The sequence below is a fragment of the Pongo abelii genome, chromosome 9 (genome assembly GCF_028885655.2).
Source record: "Pongo abelii isolate AG06213 chromosome 9, NHGRI_mPonAbe1-v2.0_pri, whole genome shotgun sequence".
In the NCBI taxonomy this organism is placed as follows: domain Eukaryota; kingdom Metazoa; phylum Chordata; class Mammalia; order Primates; family Hominidae; genus Pongo; species Pongo abelii.
The window spans coordinates 44,520,301-44,547,756 of record NC_071994.2 but is presented as its reverse complement, the minus strand read 5'-3'; the positions used below and the strand labels follow the sequence as shown (position 1 = coordinate 44,547,756).

General features: G+C 36.6%; 2 protein-coding genes and 1 long non-coding RNA gene across 7 annotated transcripts in view; 2 read left to right on the top strand and 1 right to left on the bottom strand.

The window, feature by feature from the left end:
* GAS2 (growth arrest specific 2) overlaps nt 1-2,980 on the top strand; it is a 179,951-nt gene extending 176,971 nt beyond the window's left edge. For all 5 annotated transcript variants that reach the window (XM_054524565.2, XM_054524566.2, XM_002821950.6 and 2 more), the window contains exon 8: nt 1,564-2,980. In XM_054524565.2, coding sequence (XP_054380540.1) covers nt 1,564-1,782 — 219 coding nt within the window. In that variant the 3' untranslated portion in view covers nt 1,783-2,980. The remainder of the gene's footprint in view (nt 1-1,563) is intronic.
* A 7,020-nt stretch (nt 2,981-10,000) lies between these two features.
* On the bottom strand, nt 10,001-19,603 carry SVIP (small VCP interacting protein). The gene is given in 4 exon segments (NM_001133041.1): nt 10,001-12,894; nt 16,947-17,060; nt 17,564-17,614; nt 19,436-19,603. Coding segments are annotated over 4 exon segments (234 nt in total). The 5' UTR covers nt 19,490-19,603; the 3' UTR covers nt 10,001-12,879.
* Nucleotides 19,124-27,456, top strand: part of LOC129048663 (uncharacterized) — a 60,041-nt gene continuing 51,708 nt past the window's right edge. Inside the window, exons 1-2 of the long non-coding RNA XR_008511188.2 lie at nt 19,124-19,352; nt 24,606-24,763. This is a non-coding gene — a long non-coding RNA (uncharacterized LOC129048663). The remainder of the gene's footprint in view (nt 19,353-24,605; nt 24,764-27,456) is intronic.

Sequence of the window (27,456 nt, the reverse complement as noted above, 5' to 3'; positions counted from 1 at the left end):
ATTAGAGAAGGGTAAGGAAGAGGAATTGGTCAACAGGAAGCAGATGGTCTATTAGGCAATCACAACAGATGAGGGGTCTGATGTCTCATTGTCCAGATGCGGTGTTCTGGTAAGTTTTAGCTCCTTGATACTATCTGGGAGGCCTGATGGTTGGTTTCCTGAGAAGGAAACTCATATAAGACAATTGTAATTTTCTCAAATTTTAAGACTGGGAGGGTCAATTTCTATATTTATTCAAAAGAAACCACAAACATCATTTCTGTGGGACAGTAGTGCTGGTTTCACTTTCTGTTCTAAAATTCTAATACTCTAAATGAGAATAACCAGTAGAAATACATTTCATTCTTATAAATCAAATAGTTTTAATTACTATTTTTCATTAAATTTTTATTAGTTGGTACAATGTTTGATTTTGAAAACTGCTTCATGTCAACCACATAAATGAAGTTCTGTGAAACCCCCAAATACACATGCAGAAATTTTAGATACAGGCATATAGAAAGCAGGTCCAAAACCTTTATCAAAACCTACATGAAAGTGGTAAGAATACAAGTCATCTCCCACTGGCTGGGAGTCAAAAAAAAGTCTAGATCTCAAGCTGATGCCAAGTAAGAAGAATTGAAACAGATTTTATAGGCTCTATGATGTGATTTCCCAGACTTTCTCTCACAATCACATCCTCTTCCCAACATTACAGTGCCCATATGTATCCACAACATTTTGGGCAGGAGAGGGAGTCAGCAGGGTCTTTGATGATCATGGAACATTACCTCTTAATATTAAATTTTCTGATATTTGCAAGAAGCCGATGACAAATTATTTGGTTTTCCATGTCAAACCTCCATGATATATTTTTACTAGATACAAAGAATCATGCATTCTTCACATTTAAATCAATAACCTTGTTAAGTTGGAGCTCTAGATGGCTCCTGGGCCTAGGGGTAAGTTGTTTGTTTTAAAAGACATATTCTACGATAATTAGGAAGAAAAAGAATAAAGAAAAACATAAATGTTTGCCTATTCAAAAACACCTTGCCTTCAAGGGCTCAGATAATGACTGGGGAAAATTCCAATAATTTTTTTAGTGCATTTTCAATGTTATTTTTTTTATTGAGTATTTGTCTGACTCTTAGCATTGTAATTCAACAGCAGACATTTCCATGGTCCTTAAAATCCTGATTCAGAGGGGAATAACCCACTGGGAAAAATGGAGCACTAAGCTGAGTCAGTAGGCAGGAACCAGAGGCAGTGATAAGAACTGTAATAGAAGATCAGATGTCGGAGAGAAGCCTCCAGACACATTAAACCAAAGAATTATACATAGATGCTGGTTCCCATAGCACAGCAAAGCTGGGTTCTGGAGATGTTTATCCTTATCACTTCCACAGAAAAAACAGGACTTCTTTCATAGACTATATGCTAACTCAGACATTTTGCACCAAGTAGAAAAACGATGGGTCATGAAATACAAACCAAAACACTAATTTCACTAGAACCAGGGGTTGATTCAAGCTACTGTAAGAATTCTCAGAATTTAACACTTTTGATATTTTTTCATTTCAGATGCTGCACAACAAACATGTCATGGTCCGTGTGGGAGGAGGCTGGGAAACTTTTGCAGGGTATTTGTTGAAACACGACCCCTGCCGAATGCTGCAGATCTCCCGTGTGGATGGCAAAACATCCCCTATCCAAAGCAAATCTCCAACTCTAAAGGACATGAATCCAGATAACTACTTGGTGGTCTCTGCCAATTATAAGGCTAAGAAGGAAATTAAGTGAAACAAATTGGTCACGACACGGGGACCCTCATAATGGCCTGTATCCACTTCTCCAGTATAGTCAGTTTAGTTCATATGTTCTGAAAACTGTTTTGGAGAAAGATAGACAGAAAAATGTCATCATATTGAAAAATGTTCAAAGAGTAGCACTATTTATTTTTAATGCTTCTGTAGAATATGACCTATTAAAAGAAATTCTAAACTCAAATTTAAATTAGCCAAATTTTAGGCAAATTATTATTTCTCAATATGCAAACACAGTATTTAGAACACAATATTAGAAACACAATTCTAACTAAAGATAAATAAGAAGAAAACATTTAGGATTTGCAGATAAGTCAACAGAAAGTGCCTGCTTTACATTCATGAGTAAAAGCACCCCAGACATTTTTATAATTGCAAGATTTTTATGCTTTTTTTTTTTTTTACGAAATGATGATTAGTGTGATAATGTGCTACAAAAAATATCCAACAGCACTACAAATAAGTACAGAGTATTCACAATAGTAATATGTTACTGGAAAGGCCACTTCAGAAAAGTTTACATTCACTTGGAAGGCTGCCTTAAAGTATATCTCTTACCTATGACCGAATATCTGGGGTACTTTTAGAGGTTTTCAGTACACCCCCTTAGAGAATAACTTATGAGTTATTTCACACATTCCTGAGCACATGGCTGTGTTTAGAATGATCTAGTGTAATTCATACATGAGCTGACATAAGACATACGTTGATATTTTGACGAGTAAATTGTACAAATGTTCATTGATTTCATGTTATTTCAAAGCATTTTCTTATTAAAAATATATCTTTAGTTAATCCTATTTTGCTATGCTTTCTAGTAAAGTAAATTCACTGTAGCTAATGATGTTACAGACTTACGTATACCCTTGTATACCTGGGACAGGGCTGTTTTATACCAATAAACAGCAAAATATTGTCCTTACTCATTCAAGAATTAAAAGGATAAATTTTAAAAATGTTATCTGTCTCTAAATCAATGCCTCATTCTGAAATCAAGTTAATTTTCAAATGGCAACTTTCTCCAAGAGTTATAAGAAGAATCAAATTAGGGCTCCCTGGCACTTCTTCACTTTGGGAGATGAGTGATGGTGGTGTTAGTTTTCCTTAGCAGAGAGTTCAGGTTTTATTATTGGTAGTAACGGAAGTGCTGCTCTCAGTATAAAAAGGATAGAAAATTAATTTTTCATGTATTCATTTTTCAACATCAACAAAAGAATCCACCTTTCTTGCTCCAAAAAGTCAGGAAGGGAGAATGTTTGTCACAATGCAAATTTCGTCAAAATATACATAATGTGTTAATTGAGAAGTTCTTAACATGCATGGCATAATTTTGTAGTGCTGGAAGTGATGATAATCATTTGGGGGAGAGAAAGTCAGTGAAACCTAAAAAAAAACCGATTAAAAAAAACCCTGAGGTGTTGTAGGAGATAGTCACCTTGGTGCAGTGAATAATTCTAATATATTTTAAAATATAATGTTGAGTGATAAAGATTAAGATCTTTAAATTACCTAATACTGACACTGAATTTCTTTGTATAGTTAATGACAATATTTCCATCAACATTTTCTCCTGTGCCTAAATTTGTTCCATAAGCATATTTATATCCTTAATAATATAATTCCACTGCCTGTCTCTAAAACAAAAATTAAAAATAATGGTCAACTTCATTAAAGAATAAGTGTAGCTTAACAAAAGTAATATTAACCTCTTTATCTTTTGCATTAGTAGTTATCTATTGCTGCATCAAATTGCCACAAACTTGGTAGCTGAATAAGCATGTTTATTATCTCACATTTCTGCAGTCATTCAACATGGTTTCAATAGGCTAAAATCAGAGTGTCACCAAGGCTGTTTTCCTTTCTGAAGAGTCTAGGGAAGCATCCATTTCCTTTCCTTTTCCATCTTCTAGAGGCCACCTGCATTCCTAAGCTCCATGATTTCCTTCCTCCATCTTCAAAATCAGCAATGTAGCATCTCTATGACCCTTCTTCTTTCTTCACATCTCTTTCTCTCATAGGTTAGAAAGGTTTTCTGCTTTTAACAATCACATGATTAGCTTGGATCTACCTGGATAATCTATTTTAAGGTCACTAACTTGAGCACATCTAAAGAATCCACTTTGCCATGTAACAACATATTCACAGCTTCCAGGGATTAGGACATGAACATATTTGGCGGGGAGGGAAGGATTATGACACCCATACCACATCTAAGATGGTCTTTTAAGGGTCACTGAAAACATGGTCACGACTGGCACTGGAGTCTAGCTGCTAGTCAATCAGCACCAACCAGGGATGTGAAAAAAGCTGAGACTATATTCAGCCTCTTACTCCTCAACTCCTTATTGAAGACTGGCCAGGACATAGACCAATTAGGTTAATGTCACCTTATTCTCGGCTAGATGTAAGATCCAAAGAAGGACAATGGAGAGCTGGGTTCAATAGCCAATGAATAAAAGATTAAAAAGTCTAAATAGTCTAGAAATCTGGTTGCAAACAGAGTGGAAACATCTCAAACCAGAAGTTCAAGTAAATAGTAAAAAGGCCACAGTGAGAAATAATATCAACACACTGAGCAGACTAAGCTGATTCTGAAATTAGGTGACTCAATGCTATCATATTCAGTGTCTCCTGATGTGGGTGGGGACAGAATAGTACCTACAGGATACGTGGTAAAAGTGCTTGAATCAGAGACATATAAGGAATGATTTCAGGAACGCTGGGAGGTGTCCATTTTTTACTGTTAAGAAATTACTTGGAGGAACTGTTAGCTGTCTTGTCTACAGATTGTTTTGTACTAGCGAAAAGAATAGAAGCAGGGAGAATGAGTAGAAAACTCTGGATCACCAAATGTAGCTCAAAGGAAAGAGGAACTTTGTTACAAAAATGATCCAAGACACAATGCCCACCTTATAAGGTACTTGACACTTTGTGACTGAAAAGACAATATCGACTAGAGTTGACTTCCTCAAAGATGTTACCAAGGGAACATTTAAGAACACTGGGTGAGTAAACTAAATTTAAACTTGTTTGTGATTAATTAAATTTTTTCTCAGATTCCTCTCTCTGGGTCATGTTGGGGCTATCTTTGTCCTTAGGGTTTCTGAAGACCATTGACTATCTCTAAGAACAGAGCATGAAATGAGTTTTTCTAGACATATGAAGAAGGAAACCAACCAACTACATCTCTAACGTGTAAAATATCTTCAGATTAACCATGAAGTTATGAAATCTTATAATCCTCTCATTTTGCATTTTAAGGGCCATAAGGCATCAGAAAGTTTAAATAATTTGCCTAAGGTAAAACAGGTAATGGCTCTAATTCCAATGCTTTTCTTTTCTTAACATTCTATTTCATGAATCTTAATCAGATTGGGGTAAAACGGGTCAAATCTCAATCCCAATTCATAGAAACTCAAAAGTGTAAAGATTAAAAATTATCTCAAGTCCTCTGATTTTAAAGTTGAGGAAATTTTCTAGCTAAATTTCCCCAAAGTTAAACATGCGTCTAAAACTCATGCCTTTAGATGCACAATTAAATGTTATTTCTATGATCTCTAGTGTCAAAATCTTTGTGCATAAAAGGATCTTAGTAGCTGAGAGTTGGAAGGAGCCTTGACGTATTGAAGACTAATGGCCTGACTGATAACTGCTGTTCACATTGCTATATCATGTGTTTATCTCCTATAAAAGTAATTCATATTATTTTGGGGGCCCTGTGGGAAATTTATTTTTACCATTTTGAGAAATATACAACTGTTTTCCAAAATGGGTGTACCAATTCCTCTTTACACCAGCAACGTACGATAGTTTGTTTCTCCATATCCTTGCCAACAATTGGTATTTCCACTTTTACGAATCATAGCCATTGGAGGAAAAAAGGGAGGGCATGATTTTTACTTTAATTTCCTTTTTCCTAATGACTAATGAAGCTGAACACCTACGTGGTAATGCTTGTTTTACAGTTTCTTTGGTGAAATGCTATTCACATCTTTTGCTCATTTTTAATTGGATTATTTTATTGAGATGTAAGAGTTCTATGAATTCTGGATATAAGCTACTTATTTACAGTCTACAGTTTGCCCTTTCTTTTCTTTTCTTCTCTTCTTCTCCTGTCTCTCTCTCTCCCCTCCTTCTCCCCGCCCACCTCCCCCTCCCCCATCTCCCCGCCCCCACTTTTCTCTCCTCTTGCTCCCCTCTCTTCTTTTGAGACGGAATATCATCCAGGCTGGAGTGCAGCACCACGAATCTCGGCTGACTGCAACCTCCACCTCCTAGGTTCAAACAATTCTCGTGCCTCAGCCTCCTGAGTAGCTGGGACTACAGGCGCGCACCACCATGCCTGGCGAATTTTTGTATTTTTAGTAGAGACAGGGTTTCACAATGTTGGCCAGGCTGGTCTCAAACTCATGAATTCCAGTGATCCACCTGCCTTGGCCTCCCAAAGTGCTGGGATTGCAGGCGTGAGCCACTGCAGCCAGCTGCCTTTGAAATTTAATAGTGCTTTTGAAATTAAAATTTTTATGAAGTTCAATTTATTTTTTAAATTAATAATGCTTTTGGTGTCATATCCAAGAAATCTTTGCCTAACTCAAGGTCATAAGGATTTTTTCCCATGTTTTCATCTAGAAGTTCCATGGTTTTAGTTACTGCATTCAGCTCTATGATACATTTTAATTTTTGTGTATGGTGTGAAGTAAAGGCTTGAGTTTAATTTTATGGGCATATGGATTCAGTTTTCCCAGCACCATTTGTCGAAAATGTTATTCCCCATTTCTCCATTGAAGTGCCCTGTAAAAAATGTAAGTTTATTTCTAAACCTTCTATTCTGTTTCACTGATCTAGCAGCTATCCTTAGGCCAATACCACACTATCTTGACTATTGTGGCTTTATAGTACATTTTGATATCAGGTAGTATAAATTTTCCTACTTTCTTTTCTCAGAAATTGCGATTTTAAAAGACAATTTCAACTTTTATTTTACATTCAGTGAGTATGCATGAAGGTTACATGGATACATTGCATAATGCTGAGCTTTGGGGTGCAATTGATCTCATCACCCAGGTGACTATAGTACCCAATAGTTAGTTTTTCAAACATTGCCCTCCTCCCTCTCTCCCCACTCTAGAGTAGTCCCCAGTGTCTATTGTTGCCGTCTTTACATCCATGAGCATCTAATGCTTAGTTCTCACTTATAAGTGAGAACATATGGTATTTGGTTTGGTTTCTGCATGAATTCATTTAGAATAATGGCCTTCAGCTGCATCCATATTGCTGCAAAGGACATGATTATGTTGTTGTTATGGCTGTGTAATATTCCATGGCATATATGTATCACATTTTCTTTATCCAGTTTACCATTGATGGACACCTAAGTTGATTCCATGTCTTTGCTATTGTGAATAGTGCTGCAATGAACATACATGAATGCACGTGTTTTTTGGTAGAATGACTTATTTTCTTTTGGCTATATACCCTATAATGGGATTGCCAGGTCCAATACCAGTTCTAAGTTCTTTGAGAAGTCTCCAAACTGCTTTCCACAGTGGCTGAACTGAATGACTTACATTCCCACCAATAGTGTATTAGCATTCCCTTTTCACCACAGCCTCAGTAGCATCTGTTGTTTTCTTAAATACCTAGTTTTTAATACTAGGTATTCTGACTGGTGTGAAATATATCTGACTGATTGTGGTTTTGATTTGCATATCTGATTAGTGACCATGAGCATGTTTTCACATTTGTTGGCCACTTGTATGTCTTCTTTTGAGACGTGCCTGTTCATGTATTTTACCCATTTTTCAATGGGGTTATTTTTTACTTGTTGAACTAAGTTCCTTATAGATTCTGCATTAGACCTTTGTCAGGTGCATAGTTTGTGATTATTTTCTCCCATTCTGTGAATTGTCTGTTTACTCTGCTGATAGTTTGTTTTGCTTGCAGAAACTGTTTTAAGTCTCACTTGTCAATTTTTGTTTCTGTTGCAATTGCTTTTGAGGACTTAGGCATAAATGTTTTCCCAAGGCCGATATCCAGAATAGTGTCTTCTAGGTTTTCTTCTAGGATCCTTATAGTCTGAGATCTTACAGTTAAATCTTTAATCCATCTTGAGTTTCATTCTTCTGCTTATGGCTAGCCAGCTATTCCAGTACCACTTATTGACTAGTGCTTTCTCAATTGCCAATTTTCATCAACTTTGTCAAAGACCAGATGGCTCTAGTTGTGCAGCTTTATTTCTGAATTCTGTATTCTGTTCCATTCTGTGAAAAAATGACATTGGTAGCTTGATAGGAACCGCACTGAATTTATAGATTGCTTTGGGCAGTATGTCCATTTTAATGATATTGATTCTTCCAATCCATAAGCATGGAACATTTTTCCATTGGTTTCTTTCAGTGTGTATTGTATAATTCACCTTTTAGAGATATTTCACCTCTTTGGTTACATGCATTCCTAGGTAGTTACTGTGTGTGTGGCTATTGTAAATTGGATTGCATTATTGATTTGGCTCTCAACTTGATTATTATTGATGTATAGAAATGCTACTGATTTTTGCACATTTACTTTGTATCCTGAAACTTTACTGAAGTTATCCATTTTAAAGCCTGTTGGCAGAGTCATTAGGGTTGTCTAGGTATAGTACCATGTTGTCAGTGAAGAGAGAGAGTTTGGCAACTTTTTTTCTATATGGATGCTTTGTATTTTTTTCTCTTGCCTGATTGCTCTGGCTAGTACTTCCCTACTTTGTTTTTTCAAAACTGTTTTGGCTTTCCTAAGTCTTGCATTTCCATATAAATTCAAGGATCATCTTATTAAGTTCTCTAGAACTAGTTTGCTGGGATTTTGCACTGAATTTACTGGCCCATTTGAGAATTACCATCTTCCAATCCAAAAACATACAATGTTTCTTCATTTAGATCTTAATTTATTGGCAATGTTTTGTCATTTTTAATGTCTACAGTTTTATTTTTCCTAAATATTTTATTTGTTGATATTGTAATTTAAATTTTCCTACTTTCAATTATAGATTTTTCATTGCTTGCATATAAAGATAAAATTGACTTTCATATATTTTTCATTCTGCAAGATTACTAAAGTCATTTATTAGTACCATAAGTTTTTGTGGAACCTATGAGAATTTTCTACCTGAGACACTTGGTATTAACCTACTTTAAATGTGTCTGTTACTTACAATGTAACTATGTCTAAGAAATATAGACAGAGAAAAGGGCATTTTAGGAGTCAGATAGGAAAAGGAGTTTAGCATAACTCCTTGACATCTGACTTATGTGACAAGATAAATTTCAGGGAAATAGCCTAGAGAGCACCAATTTGTGTGCAAAACTAATTAGTTCCACTTGAGGTAAGTTAGAGGTACTTGCAAAGAATGGATCAAACCTGTTTTGATAACTAGAAGACATTAACTCAAAACTCAACACAAATTTGGTACTATAAAAATAGCCAATGCAGGCTGGGCACAGTGGCTCATGCCTGTAATCCCAGCACTTTGGGAGGCCAAGGTGGGGGGATCACCTGAGGTCAGGAGTTTGAGACCAGCCTGACCAACATGGAGAAACCCCGTCTCTACTAAAAACACAAAATTAGCCAGGCGTGGTGGCACATGCCTGTAATTCCAGCTACTAGGGAGGCCGAGACAGGAGAATCGCTTGAACCTGGGAGGCGGAGATTGCGGTGAGCCGAGATCGTGCCATCGCACTCCAGCCTGGGCAACAAGAGTGAAACTCCATCTCAAAAAAAAAAAAAAGCCAATGCAATTCAGGATATAATAACAAAAAAGTATGATATCCACGGGAGTAATGTATGAATACTTAACTCGTAGGCAATAGTAATCACATTCAAAGTCAATATTTGCAAGATGAAGCATAACTAGAAGAGGGAGAATAGGACAATAAAAAGCCATATCAAATGGGAAACTTAGTGTTTGAGTTACTGGAACCAAAACTTCATCAAAGTCTGTTATACATACAAATGCCTTGTGTCTGTAGCTTTTGAGAAAATTGAAGAAAAAAGCCACAATACTATATTTGAATTAGCTTAGAGCATGTATAGCAGTTAAGAGAATTTGAAATGCTTGCTTGGAGATGTTAAATATACCTTATGTCTCAACACATATAGGCAGTCATGGCTACTTACCTCTTACTGGTCTATTCATGCAGAAATTATTCACAACTGGCAAGAGTTTCTTTTGTCTTCTAAGAACATAGCATAATGCTTATCAGTAAAAATAAAAAGTCAAACATTTGGAGAAAGGGAAAATTCAAAGTTCATGTCCATTTTCCCGGGGTACAAAGGATAGACGGAATTTTTATGATAGTATTATTTCTTTAGAAAAAAACAGGATACTAATTACATCATTTTTCCTTTATAGAAAGTCCACCTATAAATCCAGGGATTGTATGAACACACCAAACAAACTTTGGTTCTGTTGCTCTTCTGAATCTCAATGTGATTAAAGTGTTCCTGAGGTTTCCCTAACCACCAACTCAGGTTCTAAGTATTTAGGATGTAGTAAAGATAAAAGTTTGTTAAAGAGACAGCTAAAGCTAATTTTTACATAGAAAAAAATGTGTATTTATATCCCTATAAGGCAATACACAATTTATAACCAAACCATGTTTGGGAACTGTTAAATTACATTCCAAATACCAGCAGTAGAACAAATAGAAACACAGAGATGTTTTAAAAAACATGCAGCACGTTACAAAGAGGCCGTGTAATAATTCACAACTTTTGTTAGCAGCTGTAAGTTTGATTAGTAGTACGCAGCAATGGTTTAAGCAATTTTAAATCATGATATGATAGTTACATATATGCATTTTACTGTTCCAATTATAGTTTAGTAATAGGTCATGGGTTTTGAGCAACATTTTAAGCATTATAATTTTCTCCTAAATTATTTACTATGGGAAATTGGCTTCTACTTAAGGTTTTCATAGGAACTGACAGTTATTTTATGAGGGAGATGTCTGGACATATGTATGTGCGTGTGTGTGTGTGTGTATATTCACACACATATATAAATTAGAATTTGCAGATATTATGTGTATATATATACACACACACATAAAATATATATTTTATATATAATTTTTTAGTCATGTTTTTAGTCATTTACTGTTTTTTTTAGTCATTTACTGTTTCTCATAAGACATCCAGTCACTTCTTTTCCCTTGCCCTTTCCTAACACTGTTCCTAACATTTGGGTACTACCCCTTAGCTCCTGCAACCCATGTGGTTTTGGAGAAAGCTGATCACACTCATGGTGACAGGCCATGGTTGGAAGTAACATGTTCCACTTTTCCCGAAAAGTAATAGATCTGAATATCATTCATGGTTAACAATAGATAGCATGACATTCAGGTATGACCTGCTGGTAGAAATAGGGCATGATTCCCTGGAAGTAAGTCACTTACACCAACCCAAGTTCTAATTCTTTAAGATGTAGTAAAGACAAAATTGTTCTTGCTATATTAAAATGGAGGAAAGGATTTGCAGAGTTCAAGGATGATATGCTCTAGCTCTATATGAAATCAGCTATCAATCATTCCTTTTCCTTGCTGCCTTGAAAAAATCATTTTAATAAACTCAAAAATTTTCATTCTAAAATATAGTTCAATGATTTCACTACCCTTCATGAACAAAAACAGCATGAATCCTCTAAAGAAAATTGAGCCAAATTGTTATGTTTTGCCTAGATATTCACACAATATTTCACACCATAATAGAAAAAATAATTTTTCCATGAGAAGTCAAGAGACCTGTATTATATAATAGTTGAAACTTTTTAAAATTAACATGTACGATACACTGCAGTATAACAATTTTTGTGGGAGGGATAGATGAAGATAGTGGCTTAGTTTCCTTTGTGTAAAGCAAGTGAACTTGGTCGATTTAATTTAAAATTTCTATTAGCACTTAATATCTGCAAATTTTAATTTAGGGCTCAACATGTGGCCTTGGCATTTAAAAGAGCTATCAGCCTTAATGGCTAACACCAATTCTTTTATTTCAGTGTATTATATAGGAGAAACAAAAAATGCTATAAAATTCATGTTTCTAATAAACAAAAATGTTAAGGTTTATGACTATGCATTGTACAGAATTACCGCCTAATATTTTTACATCTGAAGTAGACCTTTTGTAAGTATAGTACCTACTACATGTTTTTTTCATACATTCATACTTGCCTTGGCAGTTTCACATCTGTATAAATCTTATGATCATTCTCTAATAAGTACACAAGATTAACACTACTTATGAAATATGGACAAATATATTACTACTCATTATAACCCATCCAGATTATTAGTTTAACTCATTCGATTACTACAAAGATCTTTACAGAGCTGAATTTAATATACAATAGAACACCACTGCCCTCTGATGGTATCACTAATATATAATTTTAAATTCAGCAAACAGAAAATCCTTTATCACAAAGTAAAACATGGTATGTTAATTTTACAAGCTACATAAATAAAAATAAATTGGAAAAAATTTTACATCTGCCTAAGAATATTCATTACTAAGTTATAAAAATTTACAGTGCTCCTTCACATCAGCCCTTCAAATGATTTTTTCAAGATTCTCCCTGATGATCAGTTTAAAGGCACTAAGTCCATAAGTTTAACCAAACATCTTCATATATAGTGAAATAAAAACAGATGTAAGGCGACGCAGCACAAATATAAGTAGTTAGATCATTTTATAAAGGATGAAAAGTGCGAATTTTAATCTTAGAGGTATATGCAGAACGTTTACATGCAGTGTATGTATATTCACTATTTAGTTCCATTTTTTAACTACTAAGAAAAATAGCAAATCACCCACTAACTGCAAAAGAGCAAATGTAGGAAAATCAGTATTTAATGAAAAGTCTAGCCATTCTCTAAGCTTGAAAATCAAAGTTTTTTTAGCATTGTACTTAAGGGCAATAATATTACAAAGTCTGAATCTTCATTTATTCAAAGAGAAGAAATTAAATTGATGAAGTCCACTTGATTGCAGATAATAAACAGTTATTGGCAGTAGATTCTTCTACTCATGTTATGCTTTATGAAACTGTCCACTAGAAAAGATAAAAAAGAGACAGAAAAGTAAATTTTACTTAAAGTTACATAACAGTATTTTAGTGAACAAACAGGTAAAAAGAGGAATATGGGACACAGAAATGCAAAATGACTTTTCTGAATAGCAGCTATTCATAAAATTTTACATTATAGTCCAAAGCCTGAAATAAGATGATAGTTTAAAAGCATAAAGAAGAAAAAATATCTGGTCAGATTGGTGGGTAGTTGCAGGATAGCTCTCTCCCACTGTCTTGCCTGTAGTTTTCAAGAGTAACTGTAGAATGTGCTGGGAATGTAACATCCTGGGATAGCAAATGAATGGCCAGGACAGCTCAAGTTCTGTTCCAGTCCCTCCCTAAAGACAGGATGTCCTTCAATGCTTTAGCCCAAGGAGTCATGTAGTACCTCCCCTTCTAACCCCCAGGTCATAAAACCCAGGGCACTCATCTGAGGTTCAAGTGGGGCACACACAGATGTCATCAACCCCAGGCAGTTTTCCTTGGGAGACAAGCTTATAATGAATCCTAGGCTTCTGTTGTCCCTTGTTGCCAATCTGTAAGTAATAAACTCACTCCACGTTAAATGTTTTTGGTTTTGTTTTGGGGTTTTTTTGAGACAGGGTCTCACTCTATCGCCCAGGCTGGGGTGAGGTGGGAATGGCTCACTGCAGCCTCAACCTCCCAGGCTCAAGTCATTCTCCCACCTCAGCCTCCCGAGTAGCTAGGACCACAGACACATGCCACCACACCTAATTTATTTGTTATTTTTGTAGAGACAGGGTCTCGCTATGTTGCCCAGGCTGGTCTCTTAACTCCTGGCCTCAAGTGATCATCCCATCTTCTCAGCCTCCCAAAGCCTCCCTCTCACAGCTGAGATTACACGTGTGAGTGACTGTGCTCAGCCTCTTCATGTAAATGTTACATGCATGAGTATTCTGTCCATTGGACTCTGAAGTTGGTAACCACTGCACAGTGAACCTGCTATTCAGTAGCAAGATCCTAAATATCCAATAATCAGTAAAGGAACACAAAATAAAACACCACAAAACAAAAATTTAAAAATTCTTGTTTGAGCCAGGGAGTCAAGAAATGGCAGAAATCATTAAAAAATGGTTTGGCAAGCTCTTTTCCTTCTTGAGTTGAGAAAATATTCCATTTGCCCCTTTGTTTAATGAAGTCTATTAAATCTGTGATAGGTCCTGAAGAGCCACTGGGATAGAACCAGAGATATTCAGCAATCTCTTGATAGTGTTTTCCAGGTACATCCAAGGAATATTATTGGGTTTATATATATATATATATATATATATATATATATATATATATATATATATATATATAAAATCTATGTTTAAATAAATTTTCAAAATTAAAGATTAATCCAAGTAAACTTGCTTTTCTTCATTGTACAACTTCTTAGAGGCCATAATTCTGTGCCTTTTTTAGTCTCTAAGAAGGGGATATAGTCTACAATATACAATTTAGCATTTTTAAACATTTATTCCCATGGGACTCTATCTTCCAAAACATCTCTCTTAGGACAAGTGTTATAAACGCTAGGATAGTGATTCTCAATCTGGGTTCACATTAGATTACCTTGGGAAGCTTAAAACAGTCCTGATGGCTAAACCCTACTCTCAGAGACTCTGACTGGTGTGAGGTGGAGCCCAATGAACAATCCTTTTTGAAAGCTGCCTATGAAACTCCAACATGCAGCTAAGGTTGAAAGCCATTGTACTAGAGGTCTGCCCTTACTCCTGTGCTGCTATATCCTGTACTGATAGTACTTTGCATCCTGATGCCATCATCACATTGACTTCTTCAGGTAAGAAGTCAGAAGACAGTGAGCATTACCAATGCTAATTACAAAGATGCAGCACTGGTCAGGAGATGAATAGGTGAAAGGTGTGAAGACAGGGAATGCAAACTAGACTCATACTCTAGGTAGAGTCAGGTCAGAAAGACTCTACCTAAGGAAGAGTCTTCCTAACCTTCCTACCTTAGGAAGACTCTACCGATACTTCAGGCCAGCCCATGAAACAAGCCAGACAGCAGCCATTAAAGGACCATAGGCCAAGAGTTTTGAGGGTTAAGTACTTCTGCCTTGTATTTTTCCCTTCTGTTATCCCTGAGCCTTCCAGAATTTTTTCACTTCATGCTCTTGACATGTTGTGCATGTGTCAAGCAGAATGGAGCATGCCACTTGAAGCCAGTGTGTTAGTGGTAGGTGATGAGGAATATTCCAAGGAAAAATTACTCACAGTGGACAACAGCAGTGGCTAATGACAGTGAGCCACTGGAGAAAATCCTCCTGCCACTATCTAGTTTCATGGTCCTGAAGGTCATTTTTACTAAGTGAGTTTGAGAGATTTCTTATAAGAACAGTACACAAAGAAAAACAGAAACTAAATTTAACATCGGGTATGTTTTACATTTTTGAGCACTTTTGAAGGGATCGTAAGTAATATAAGGCCTAATTTTTTTTTTAATCTGTAGACTTCAGAGTGTGGAAGCTTCAAGTTTAAGAAAGCCTCTTTCTTTCTTATAGTTTAAAAGCTGATGTTAATTTCATTAGGTTAGAACTTGTGAAGTAAGTGTCTTCTTAATTATGATTAAGTGTTGATTAAAGTATCCTTTTCCTATAACATTACACATGACTTTAACTTAATACCTTCACCACTTCTACTGTGAAATAGTGGATCTCAACATTATTTCCAGTCCTACAATTTAATTTTTGTAATTTTGTGTTTGTTTTTGACAACCCTATATGAAGTAAACCTAGTGAAACAGCACTTTATCTCAACAGAATATTGAAAGAAAGAATCTATATTTCTGATAAAGAATTGACCTTGTTATCACCCAACTGTTTTACTTTACACTAGACCTATTCTGTTCTATTATGGAATTATAAAAAACATAAGCAAAATGGTCAGACTTATTTACCTTATACTGAAACTAATTACTTTATATATTGCTAAAAGTTCACCATAAAAAAACTTTATAAATAAATTTTCATTCATTAAATGATATTAGATGAAGTAACTTACAATGGTAAAATAAACAGTCACACATTCTTATTTCTGTGATATTCTTGAGCCAGAATCAACTGCTAAGGGTGTTCATAAGCTGCCTGCCCCACAGGTTAGGAGACTATCTACATGTAGGCAAGCGTATGTGTATATGTACATGTATATGTATGTGCGTGTGTGTGTGTGTAGTTTTGAGAGAAAAAAACCAATGAATCTGTTGAAAAGTACTCATAAATCATTGACTAGTTAAATATAAATGACTGAAATTAAAGACACTGTCCTTTTCGCAAATATACTAACTTCTATTTACTTTAAAAATGGACCAAGAATAAATTCTTAGTATCTGAGCCATTATTTTCCTGAGCTTTAAGGGATTTTAAAAATAAATCCTTTAAAGTCCTGCTAGACTGTAAAGACTCCAGCATTCAGAGACTCTGCTTAACTTGTCCACCATTATATTCCCAGTGTCTAGCTCTGGGATCCATACCTGGGGAGGTATGTATATGATACCCACACCTGTATACATTCTGTAATCCAAATTAACATTTACGTAACTATAATAAAGAGTGGCAATGGAAAGATCAAAGATTCCAAATCAATGAGTAAAAGAGCTCAGGCCATAAAACAGAATTTATAGTGTAATCCAATTTAATAAGATATGTAAATGAAGGTTAGAAATTATGTCTGTCAAAATGATACTTAGTTTGGATGACTTTTACACTTCTTTATACTTTTCCATATTGCTTGAATTTTTGAATTATTTAAGATTAGTAGTAAGCATAAGAGTATTAAAATATAGTGTTAAAATAATAAATCTATTATTTCATTTTGGGGAAAAAAGCTAATTGATTCCAATAAATGTTAAAATAAATTGGTATTACTTCCAATATTTACTACTCATGCTTTTAAACTATTTCAAAATTTTCTGATAATACATTTCAGGAGAAAATTATGAATGGATTGCTACTTAAGTTTTTTTAAAATGCCAGTTAAGTTAATCACTAAGAAAATTTTAATACTTACCCTAAGTCCACCTTCTGGTGGGGGCCCAGATGTAGCAATTTGTTTTTCTATTTTTTCCTTTTTCTTTCTCTTTTCTTGCACAGATTGAACATCTAAAATTCCCCGAGATGCAGCCTTGAAGAAATTTGATAAGAAATACAGAAAGACAACAAAAATCTGTCCAGTGTGCTAAACATTTTTTTGTCTATCTTTGCTTTCTAGGTTTTTCTTTGGGGCTGGGGAGTTGGTTTATTTTTGGTAACATAGAAGGAGTGTTTCTACAACAGCCTTACATAAAACATCATTTCTTCACTGGGTATTTTGTAACTATACAAATTTTCCCCTAAACTTGCTTCACATCTGTAAGTATTTTACAATGCACAGCCATTTTAAAAGGAAGGATGTTACTAAAAGAGTATCTGAATTTAGAGAAGATATGATAGTTTTCATATATTAATCTAAATATATTAATGCAATTCATATAAATAAGGAAATTATTTTGAAAATAATTACCTTTAAATGTAAATTTTTGGGATATCAAAGGCCATTTGCGTTAGAAAATCTAGCTATGGACATCTATGAAGAATAAAATACAAACTCAATTATCTAAGTAGGCAAAACTTGATCTTTAATCTTACCTCTTTTTGTCTTCTCTCTGCAGCCTCTGCAAGCTTTGCTCTTTTCTCTTCCTAAATAAATGTGTAAAAATATGTATTAAAATAATAACAAACATTATTATTAATAAATTATTCACATTTATTTCATAGGCACTGTAACAGTTTACAAAAATATTCAGTACTGGCCCTAAATGTCCCACAAAGAATGCCACTACTCAACTTTCTGAATTTCATTCTCCTAATCAATATACCTTCAAATCATCACACGCTAAAACAGATACAAGGTTTGCCTATATAATCATTTATTTACTCTCTTTTTTAATAAAAAGGCCTACAAGCTAGTCAGGGCAATAATAAAACAAATAATGCTGACAAATACAAGAAGGAAAATACATGGTTTGATACTGCCAGTTAAAATGGAGTCTGAAGTAACCTGGTGTTTTTAGGAAAGGTTAATAAATGAAGTGGGCTAATCTCAGTGTGTAGGAGGGAAGGACTGGAGTAATTTCATGAGAGGTATTGTTCCATATTAGAAAACAGTGAATGCTATTTTTCTAGACCATGTACTACTTATTATGAAACCCTTTTTCTAGGTGCTGGGATACAACAGTGCAAAAACATAGATAAATGTCTCCTCCCAAATGAAACAAATTCCAATTGCGGGCGCACAGACAAATATAATGAAGTAAGTAAACGTCTGTCAGATGGTATGGCAGATAAGTAATGGGAGAATGGGTGGGTGGTATTGTGGGGAATATATTTCGTTTAACGTGGTCAGGAAAAGCTTCACTGATAAAGTGACATCCAAGCAGTGAGCCGTGTGGTTATCAAGGGAAGAGGGTATAGTATGAGGATGGGGGGAGGGCTTAACAAATCTGACACGTTATATTTTATCAACACCCAGAACAACAAAATCAACTTAATTTAAAACAACAGCAGCAACAAAGAGAAGCTGAACTTTCCCACATCAAATTTATAAGTACTAAATTTTTAGTATCTATAATAGCTGAAGAGTTAATGTACTTCCCTAAATACTTCATTTTCTTCAACTAATTTTTAGCTAGAGAAGAGAAACAGGTTTATGTTAACTCCCTGTAAGGAGTACTAATGTAAAGATACTGTTAACAGAAAGCTACAAAAAGTGTACAGGTATTGTACCACACACACACTAGCTACATTTGAATTTCAGATAAGCAATAAGTAATGTTTTTGTAGAACTAGATCCCTAATATTGCATGGCACAAAACGATATTATAAATGTATTCCTTGTATATCTGAAATTCGAATGTAACTGAGTGTCCAGTATTTTTGTTAAATACGACAACATCATAAATTGGACACTCTGTACTACATATTCTTTTAAAGGGAGAACGTAAAAGAATGAGATAAATACTAAAAAGAAATCATTAAAAAAACATATCCGATAAAGCTCAGGTGTATAAGCGACTTCCGAGCACCTTCTTTTAAAAGATGGTAGACACAGTTGAAAATGCACATCTCCTAGACGACTAAAGAGCTCCCGGGGAAACCAATGTCTTTTCGCGCCGAATTCCATCTATCGCATCCCCCAGAATGTCCCACGCGCAACGCCCTCTGCGTGCGCCGGCGCCCTATGAATATCCGGTGCAGCCAAAGTCAGTGGAAGGTAGAAAGACGCCACAGCCGCCTTTCGACAACTTTTTGTTACAAAAGTGGAGATCTACACGGAGGCGACGGCCTAGGTCGCTCTGACAGGACCAACGACCCTCCTGACGCGTCCACCCGTCCTCGCTAGCAGGGTCCCCCGCGGGCTCTCGACCTGCGCCACCAGGTACAATGGCTCAGCCCACCCCGCAGCCCGAGGACAGGTGCTCAAGGCGCGGCCTGGCGGACGCAGGGACCTGCTCTACTCACCAGGTCCGGCGTGGGAGGCGCGGACTCCCCGGGACAAGGAAAACACAGCCCCATAGGGACGACAGCTGGGGAACCCTGACCCGGTCCGCCCCAGGCCAGGCGGCGCTAACTGCGGGGTCCGGAGCCCGTCCCTGGTCCTCCGCGCTTGCCCCGCCCCCACCGCCCTCCACTGGCTCGGCTCCGCCCCAGCGGCAACGCCCCGCCCCCACCCCGCGGCTCCGCCCCGCCTCGCCTCTCTGCGGCAACACCCCCCTCTTCTCGCGACACCAACCAGTCCCACAGCTCAGCTGCGCCCCCCTAAGGCATTGCCCTTTCCTCACCCACAGCTCCGCCTACCCCCGCCCCGCGACCGCTGGGCTTGTGGCCAAAGCGTAGGTTCCAGGAAACACCTGCTGTGGGTAGCAATGCAGGGAAGGGATGGAAAAGCTTCGCTATGGTTCCAAAGCTCTTCCTGCTAACCCTGTCTTACCGTTTATAAATGAGTGAGTGGCACAACTCTGGGTAGTTCATGCTACCTTTCTTTATGAGATGGGACTCTGGTGTCCTAGAAATTAAAGCCAAAATTCCAAGTCAACATCAGCACCCTTTTCTCCCTTCTTAGTGACAATGCTATTCCAGAACAGAGGGCAGAATATAAAATCCATTATTATGACGATGAATCTAGCGTCATAAATGTGGCATTAGTTGAGACTTCCACTAGTTTCTGGTATTTAGGAGTCATTTATCCTTCCGAGAGAAATAATAAAGTTTCATCTATTGAGAAATATTTTAATGACATTCTTCTCAAATTTTAATAAGTATGAGAATCAGCTGGGCAACTAGTTAAAATTTACATGCTGATTTAGTAAGTATAGGGTGGGACCTGAGATTCATTTCCGGTAAACCCACAGGTGATACTGAAGTTACTGATCTCGTCTCCACACAAATGCTTTTATTTTATTTTTGCATTCTATTAGTTATTTCTGCTTATTTGAAAATTTTCAAACATTACAAAAAGTAGGATGTATAGTGACAGCGTCTCAGAAACCATTGTCAGCTTTTTGATATACTTACTGGTTAATTTTTTATAGATGTATAATTTACATATAATATTATGCACTTATTTTGATTGTAGAGTTCACTGAGTTAACAAACATGTGATCACCACATTCAAGATATGTAAGTTTTCCATCACCCAAAAATCTTCTATTGTACCCAATCCCATTCAATACTCTATCCTATACCTAGATCCAGGAAACTATTAATTTGTTTAATATCACTTTAGTCTCTAAGTTTTGCATAAATATTAATATCACTATAGTCTTTAAGTTTTACATAAATGAAATATACAATATGTTTTGCAAAAGCCATAATTTTTTTAAATTCTTCCATGTTATTGAATGAAACAGTAGTTTATTCCTTAAATAATAGGGGATGATGCTTTTTTAATACTATTGTTCGATTGCATGGGCCCTTTCTAAGGGTAAATAAAAATATGTAAAGAAAAAGTGAAGGTTCTCTGTTGCAAAAAGAGAAAGATAACTACCCACCTCCTCTTTAGCATTGTGTTTAGAAAACGTGAAATTGTAAGCGCTATCTCTGTCTCACTGAAATGTATGAAAAAAAAAAAAAAAGGCCAGGCATGGTGGCTTACTCCTGTACTTTCAGAGGCCAAGGTGGGTGGATCACCTGAGGTCAGGAGTTCAAGACCAGCCTGACCAACCTGGGGAAACCCTTTCTTTACTAAAAATACAAAACTTCCCCAGGCGTGGTGGTGGGCACCTGTAATCCCAGCTACTCCGGAGGCTGAGCAGGGAGAATCGCTTGAACCCGAGAGGCGGAGGTTGCAGTGAGCCGAGCTCGCGCCACTGCACTCCAGCCTGCGCAACAGAGTGAGAGTCCCTTGAAAGAAAAGAAAGAGAGGAGGGGAGGGCAGGGAGGCTAAATAAGCGTCTTGCGAGTTTTGCATCAGAAAGAAAGAACCTAAATAAGCCTCTTGCCAGTTTTGCATCTTCAGAATATCTTTGGAGGCCTATTGGCTTTCTCTTAGAAATGAAAATATCCAAGAGTGGCACCTGTCTCCCCATCTTCATGATAGTTTACTGTCTAGGCACTTGGCTTCAAGATGGAGCTTTCTGCTTGTCAAGAGATACAAGTGTTATTCTTTCCTTTAGATTTCCTTTAGATAAAAACAATTAACATGTGTGTAGTGGATTGTATCTGCCAGGCTATATAAAAATGGTGAAGAATTTTTTCATTGCAAACTCTTTAGTAGATTGCTTCTGATAGAAATCACAATCGATTTAATGCTTATTCAATGATAAAATTGTTTCTTTCCTGCGTTTGTGGAGAAGTTTCCTGCATTGGCAGATTTTGTTTTTAATTATTATCAAAACACTTTCCATGACATCATAATTTCCCCAACACTTTCCATGGTTTATTGATTTTTATTTTTAATAAACATTATTGAGATATAAAATACAATTAACACATCTACTTTAGGTGTACAGTAGTGCCTTCCATTCCTGGTTTTGATAAAGTTTCAGTTTATTTATTCAACATTAATATCACTATAATCTTTAAGTTTTACATAAATGAAATATACAATATATGTTTTGCATATATTGTCAACTGCATGGTCCACTGAGGTCCAAAAATATTAAATGGAAAATTTCAGAAATAATTTATAAATTATAAATTGCTTGCCTTCTAAGTATCTGATCAAATCTTAGGCTGTCCTAATCCGTCACACCCAGGATGTGAATGATGTGAATCATCCCTTTGTAAAGCGTATCCACAGTGTCTAAGCCACCCGCCCATTAGTCACTTAGTAGCTATCTCAGTTGTCACATTAACTGTTGGTATTACAGTGCTGGTGTTCAAGTAACCCTTATTTTACATATTAATGAACCAAAGTGCAAGATTAGTGATAATGGCATATTGTTATAATTGTTTTATTATTAGTTGTTGTTAATCTGTTACTGAACCTAATTTATAAATTAAACTTTATCATAGGTATTACATATAGAAAAAAACAGTGCAGATAGTCACTGACCAAGATGGCCTAATGTTTCCTGCTGCCTAACCTTTAGACAGGGTTCTTCCTGATTGTTGGCCTCTGAGCTCCCTATTTTTAGACCATTCACTTTAAAAAAACTTGCAAAGTGTACATTTTCTCTGCTCCTTTAAGATGTAAATCTTCTGGCCTCTTATCAGTTCTACAGTGCAGAACCATCTTTCTCAAAAACCTGGGTGTCATCTCTTTGAAATTCAATAATTAAGAAAGGTAGAACCTTTTCTTATCTCCTAATCTCTGTGGGAGAGTAGGAGCCTGACTTCCCTAAGCACCAATCAGCAAACACAGATGGTCTAACCCTATTGACCAACATACAGTACTTTTCCACTTAGGGACCTCTGTGCTTAAAATCTCTCCTGCTTTTTTTTTTTTCAGTGGCATTGAGCCCTCTTTCTGTGTCTTATTACAGTGGTCTTAAATAAAGTCTTTTGTTCCTGTTTAATTCTGTCAGGTGCAAATTGTCTTGGGTATTAGTTGAGTTTTTGACAATTATATGTGCTCTTGTAAACACCATAACAAGGTATACAACATTTCCATTACTCTAAAAGGTTACCTTGTGCCACTTTCCAAACAACCCCCCATTGACCTCTAGCCCACGACAAATATTGATTTGCTTTCTGTCTCCATTAATTAACTACACATTTTCTAAAATTTCATAGAAATGGAAACATACCATAAGTGCTTCTTTTGTCTGGCTCTGCTCCTTCTACATAAAGTTTCTGAAATTCATCAGTGTTATTGTGTGTCTGTTTCTTAATATTACATTGCTATAGGTGTGCTACATTTAAAAAGTTAATTTACCAGGGAGCACAGTGGCTCTTGCCTGTAGTATCAGCTACTCAGGAGGCTGAAGAGGTAGGATCACTCGAGCCCAGGAGGTTGAGACCAGCCTGGGCAACATGGGGAGACCCCATCTCTACAAAACATACGAAAAATAGCTGAGCACGGTGGTGTGTGCCTGTAGTCCTAGTGACTGGGGAGGCTGAGGTGGGAGAAACACATGAGCCCAAGGAAGTCGAATGGGGAGACCCCATCTCTACAAAAAATACAAAAAATAGCTGAGCACGGTGGTGTGTGCCTGTAGTCCCAGTGACTGGGGAGGCTGAGGTGGGAGAAACACATGAGCCCAAGGAAGTCGAGGCTGGAGTGAACCATGATTGCACCACTGCACTCCAGCCTGGGCAATGGAGTGAGACCCCATCTCAAAACAAACAAACAATAACAACAACCCCCCAAAAACCCCCCAAAAGTCAATTTACCTATTCATGGATGTATGGGCCCCTTTGAGCCTTTTCAGGCCATTATGAACAAAGCTCCATGAATATTTGTGTGCAGTTTTTTTTGTCTTGACTACCTAAAAATGGAATAACTTCTTTATATTTTACATGTATGGAAATGAGGACTAAACTCTTAATTTTTTTATCTTGCCCAAATGCCTATCTAAGGGGTCTGGGGAGTCATGCCCTACAAATCATAAATTCTCATCAGATGGATTTTATTTAACCCTATATATCATGATTTACTTTCCAGCCTAACTCTGGCATAACATTACAAGACAAAGAAGAAAATCAAAATATGTTACCCAAAAACATGTTTCTTTGCCATATTTTGAAATGACCCTCCAAAGCGTTTCTTTGTGGGGGAAAATGTGCAGCTGTAAAGAATCTCTACTAACATACCTAGATCTTTTTCTTCCAGACCCTCCCAATCCTAAAGAGATTAACTAAGATCTGAATAGGAAACATTGGTCACCTGTTGCCTCTAAGGGCAGCCACTGTAAGACTTCGAAAGAACTTTGGTCTCCACGATCTTTATCTTAACCTGAACATTCGCTTTCTATCTATCCCAGGTCTTCAGACAAACTCAACCAATTGTCAACCAGAAAATGTTTAAATTTACCCATAGCCTGGAAGCTCCTGCTTTGAGTTGTTCTGCCTTTCTGGACTAAACCAATGTACTTCTTAAATGTATTTGATTGATGTTTCATGCTCTCTAAAATGTATAAAACCAAGCTGCGCCGAACCACCTCGGGTTCTCAGGACTTCCTGAGGGCTGTGTCACGGGCCATGGTCACTCATATTTGGCTCAGAATAAATCTCTTCAAATATTTTACAGAGTTCCACTCTTTTTGTCGACAATAATATGGCGCCCAAACACATGGGGCCTCAGAGAAGACTCTGGATCTCGAAGGAGTATCCCAAAACCAGAGCTAAGGTACCAGCTGGAGCCCATTGAAGCCTCACCGAGTTTGGGCTTCTCCTCCTGTGGAACTGGTGAGTCCTCCTGAGCCTCGGACCTCCTGTTTTGGTTGATAGTCCTTGATTTATTCTGAGCTGTTTTATTCTCCTAGGAATTTGTTGCTTTAGGATCCCAACTCGAGTTCAAAGATGCATTTCTAAAGGGTCTCCTCAATTGCTTTTCTCTCAGAATTAATCTCAATTTGGCTTGTCTGTGCATATTTGAATGAGGAACTGAACTGTCATTTTCATCCACGGCTCATCAGTTCCGCCTTTAAAAAAAAAAAGTAGGGGCCGGGCGCGGTGGCTCACGCCTGTAATCCCAGCAATTTGGGAGGCCGAGGTGTGTGGATCACGAGGTCAGGAGATGGAGACCATCCTGGCTAACATGGTGAAACCCCGTCTCTACTAAAAATACAAAAAATTAGCCGGGCGTTGTGGCGGGCGCCTGTAGTCCCAGCTACTCGGGAGGCTGAGGCAGGAGAATGGCATGAACCCGGGAAGCGGAGCTTGCAGTGAGCCGAGGTCACGCCACTGTGCTGCAGCCTGGGCGACAGAGCAAGACTCCGTCTCAAAAAAAAAAAAGTAGGAAAGAAATTAACTAAGAATATGGAAAAAAAAAAAAAAACCAAGGAGAATGACCCCCTTTTGAGCACACTGTAGGTTTTGTGGCACCTCTACTTTCCACAGTTTATGTAAAATGGAAGTAATATGGTCTTTGTGTACATTTTACCTTAAGGAAAAAGATCCCTAAGGTCGACCTGCGAACTATAGAGTTCCTAAGTTCTCTTTCTCTATTTTCTGCCTGCTTTAAATCTGGTGTTACTTTCATACTGAGTTAAAAAACCACTCTTTGGATCTAACCGTTTTTTTGCAAACCGGCGAATTTATATTCATCTCACGGCCAGAGTACTAAAGTAAATCTATAGGATCTTTGTGTGTGTACGTGTATGTATGTATGTATATATGTGTGTATGTATTTGAATGCCTTTATAAATTCTATAATTTTATGTTTAATTGGCAGTTAAATTCATTTTAATTTTTCTTTAGCGTACCAAACTTTTTCTTTTTGTACCTTATTATGTAAATTTTGCTATCTGATTGTCACCTGAGTTGTTTCCTTTAATATGCAAATTTAGGTCTATTTAGCTGAAAACTGCTTAGGGTGGTGCAACATGTTATCAAGAATTTGAAAGTCTAAAATTGAAAAAAAAAAAGGAAAAGGAAGTCTTTATGAATCTATAAAATGTACGTCTATCGGCATGCCTAGATATGTCCATGTATTTATGTCAGGCATACAGTGTTTCACTGCTAAAATATATATATAAAGAGTTCTAATTAGTTGGCTAAAAAAATAGGTAAAAGTGCTTAAATCAGAGACTTAAAAAAGACTAGTCAAATGTTTTTTCAAGTTCACATGACTTAAGTAAAATCTTTAATAAATAAGATGGCTTTAAAACTATTGGTAAAATAATATCAGCAATGTTAGCATTTTGTTTGCATTTATTGATCAAGTAGTTTCATGTTTATTCCTGCCTAGTGGGCCAGATAATGCCATTGTAAGGTTTGTTTGCCCTGAGAAGGGGACTGCCCCACTCTTACTATAAAATACCAAGTGAAGTACCCCAGATGAAGCAGTTGATATGTTTCATATGCAAGACATGTTGGACTAGCTTTATGATAACTGGGATATCCTCCTGCCAAATATGCCTATTACCTAGGTCATGGTAAATTTGGGGGTTAAGGGGACCCCTTTTACATGGGTGCTCCTCTGACAGAATGACAGGACTATTTAAGAAGCCTTATCAAATCTGCGGTCCCTCATAGGTCTTATAGATGTAACTCCCTGCTGGGAAACCAAATCCTTTTCACCAGAAAAGGTAAAATGGTCTGGGGATAAAAAAGGGTTCCTGAGACCTGAACATAAAAACATACAGTTTAATAGAATTATAAAATTTAAGATGTTTAAACAAGCTTTATGTAAGGTAGTTGTAACCCCCTTTTACCAAAAAGTCTTATGAAAATGGGTACTATATCTAACTGGGGGTTGTTTTTCTCTTTTCTAGTACTATAAAAACTGAAGACATATAAATCGGCTCTTTAGCAAATGGTATTTAAACATTTATTAAATTTATTTATTAAAAAATGTTATTTAAACACACTAAATAGGAACTAGTAAAAGCCCACAAAATATAGGGTAAAGCTTTCCTCTGCTGCATAGCCCTTTATGTGGAGCTTTTATCGGGGCTGATGGAAAAATCTGTGAGTACCTTTCAATGACAATGACCGAACTAGAGAATTTCTGCTTGATAGGGCATTTACTGCCTTGCTATGAAATATTAACTGAAGCTACCCCTATGCTAATGGAAATAATGTTTCCCAAAAGAGTTCTATGATAAAATAAAAATGGCTTACACAAAATCTTGCTACCTAATAAGCAGAGAGCCTCTTTTCTAGGACTAATTGTGAGGAGCTGCTAAATTCTACAGTGCCTAATAGTTCTCATGAGCTGTTTGGTTTGTAAATGGCATTTCCCAGGTAAACAAACACTTGTTTTAAAAGCTGCAGCTCTGGTTAAAGAAGGGACCAAAAAAAAAAATCTTTTAGATTATTTGGGTAAAGTACATTTTTGTAAGCAAACTTACCTTTCTGAGTCCTCCAAAATTCAGATTGAATTTTATGACAATATAGTTGTCTGCATAAGTTCAATTATAGTTTTTTTTCTTCAA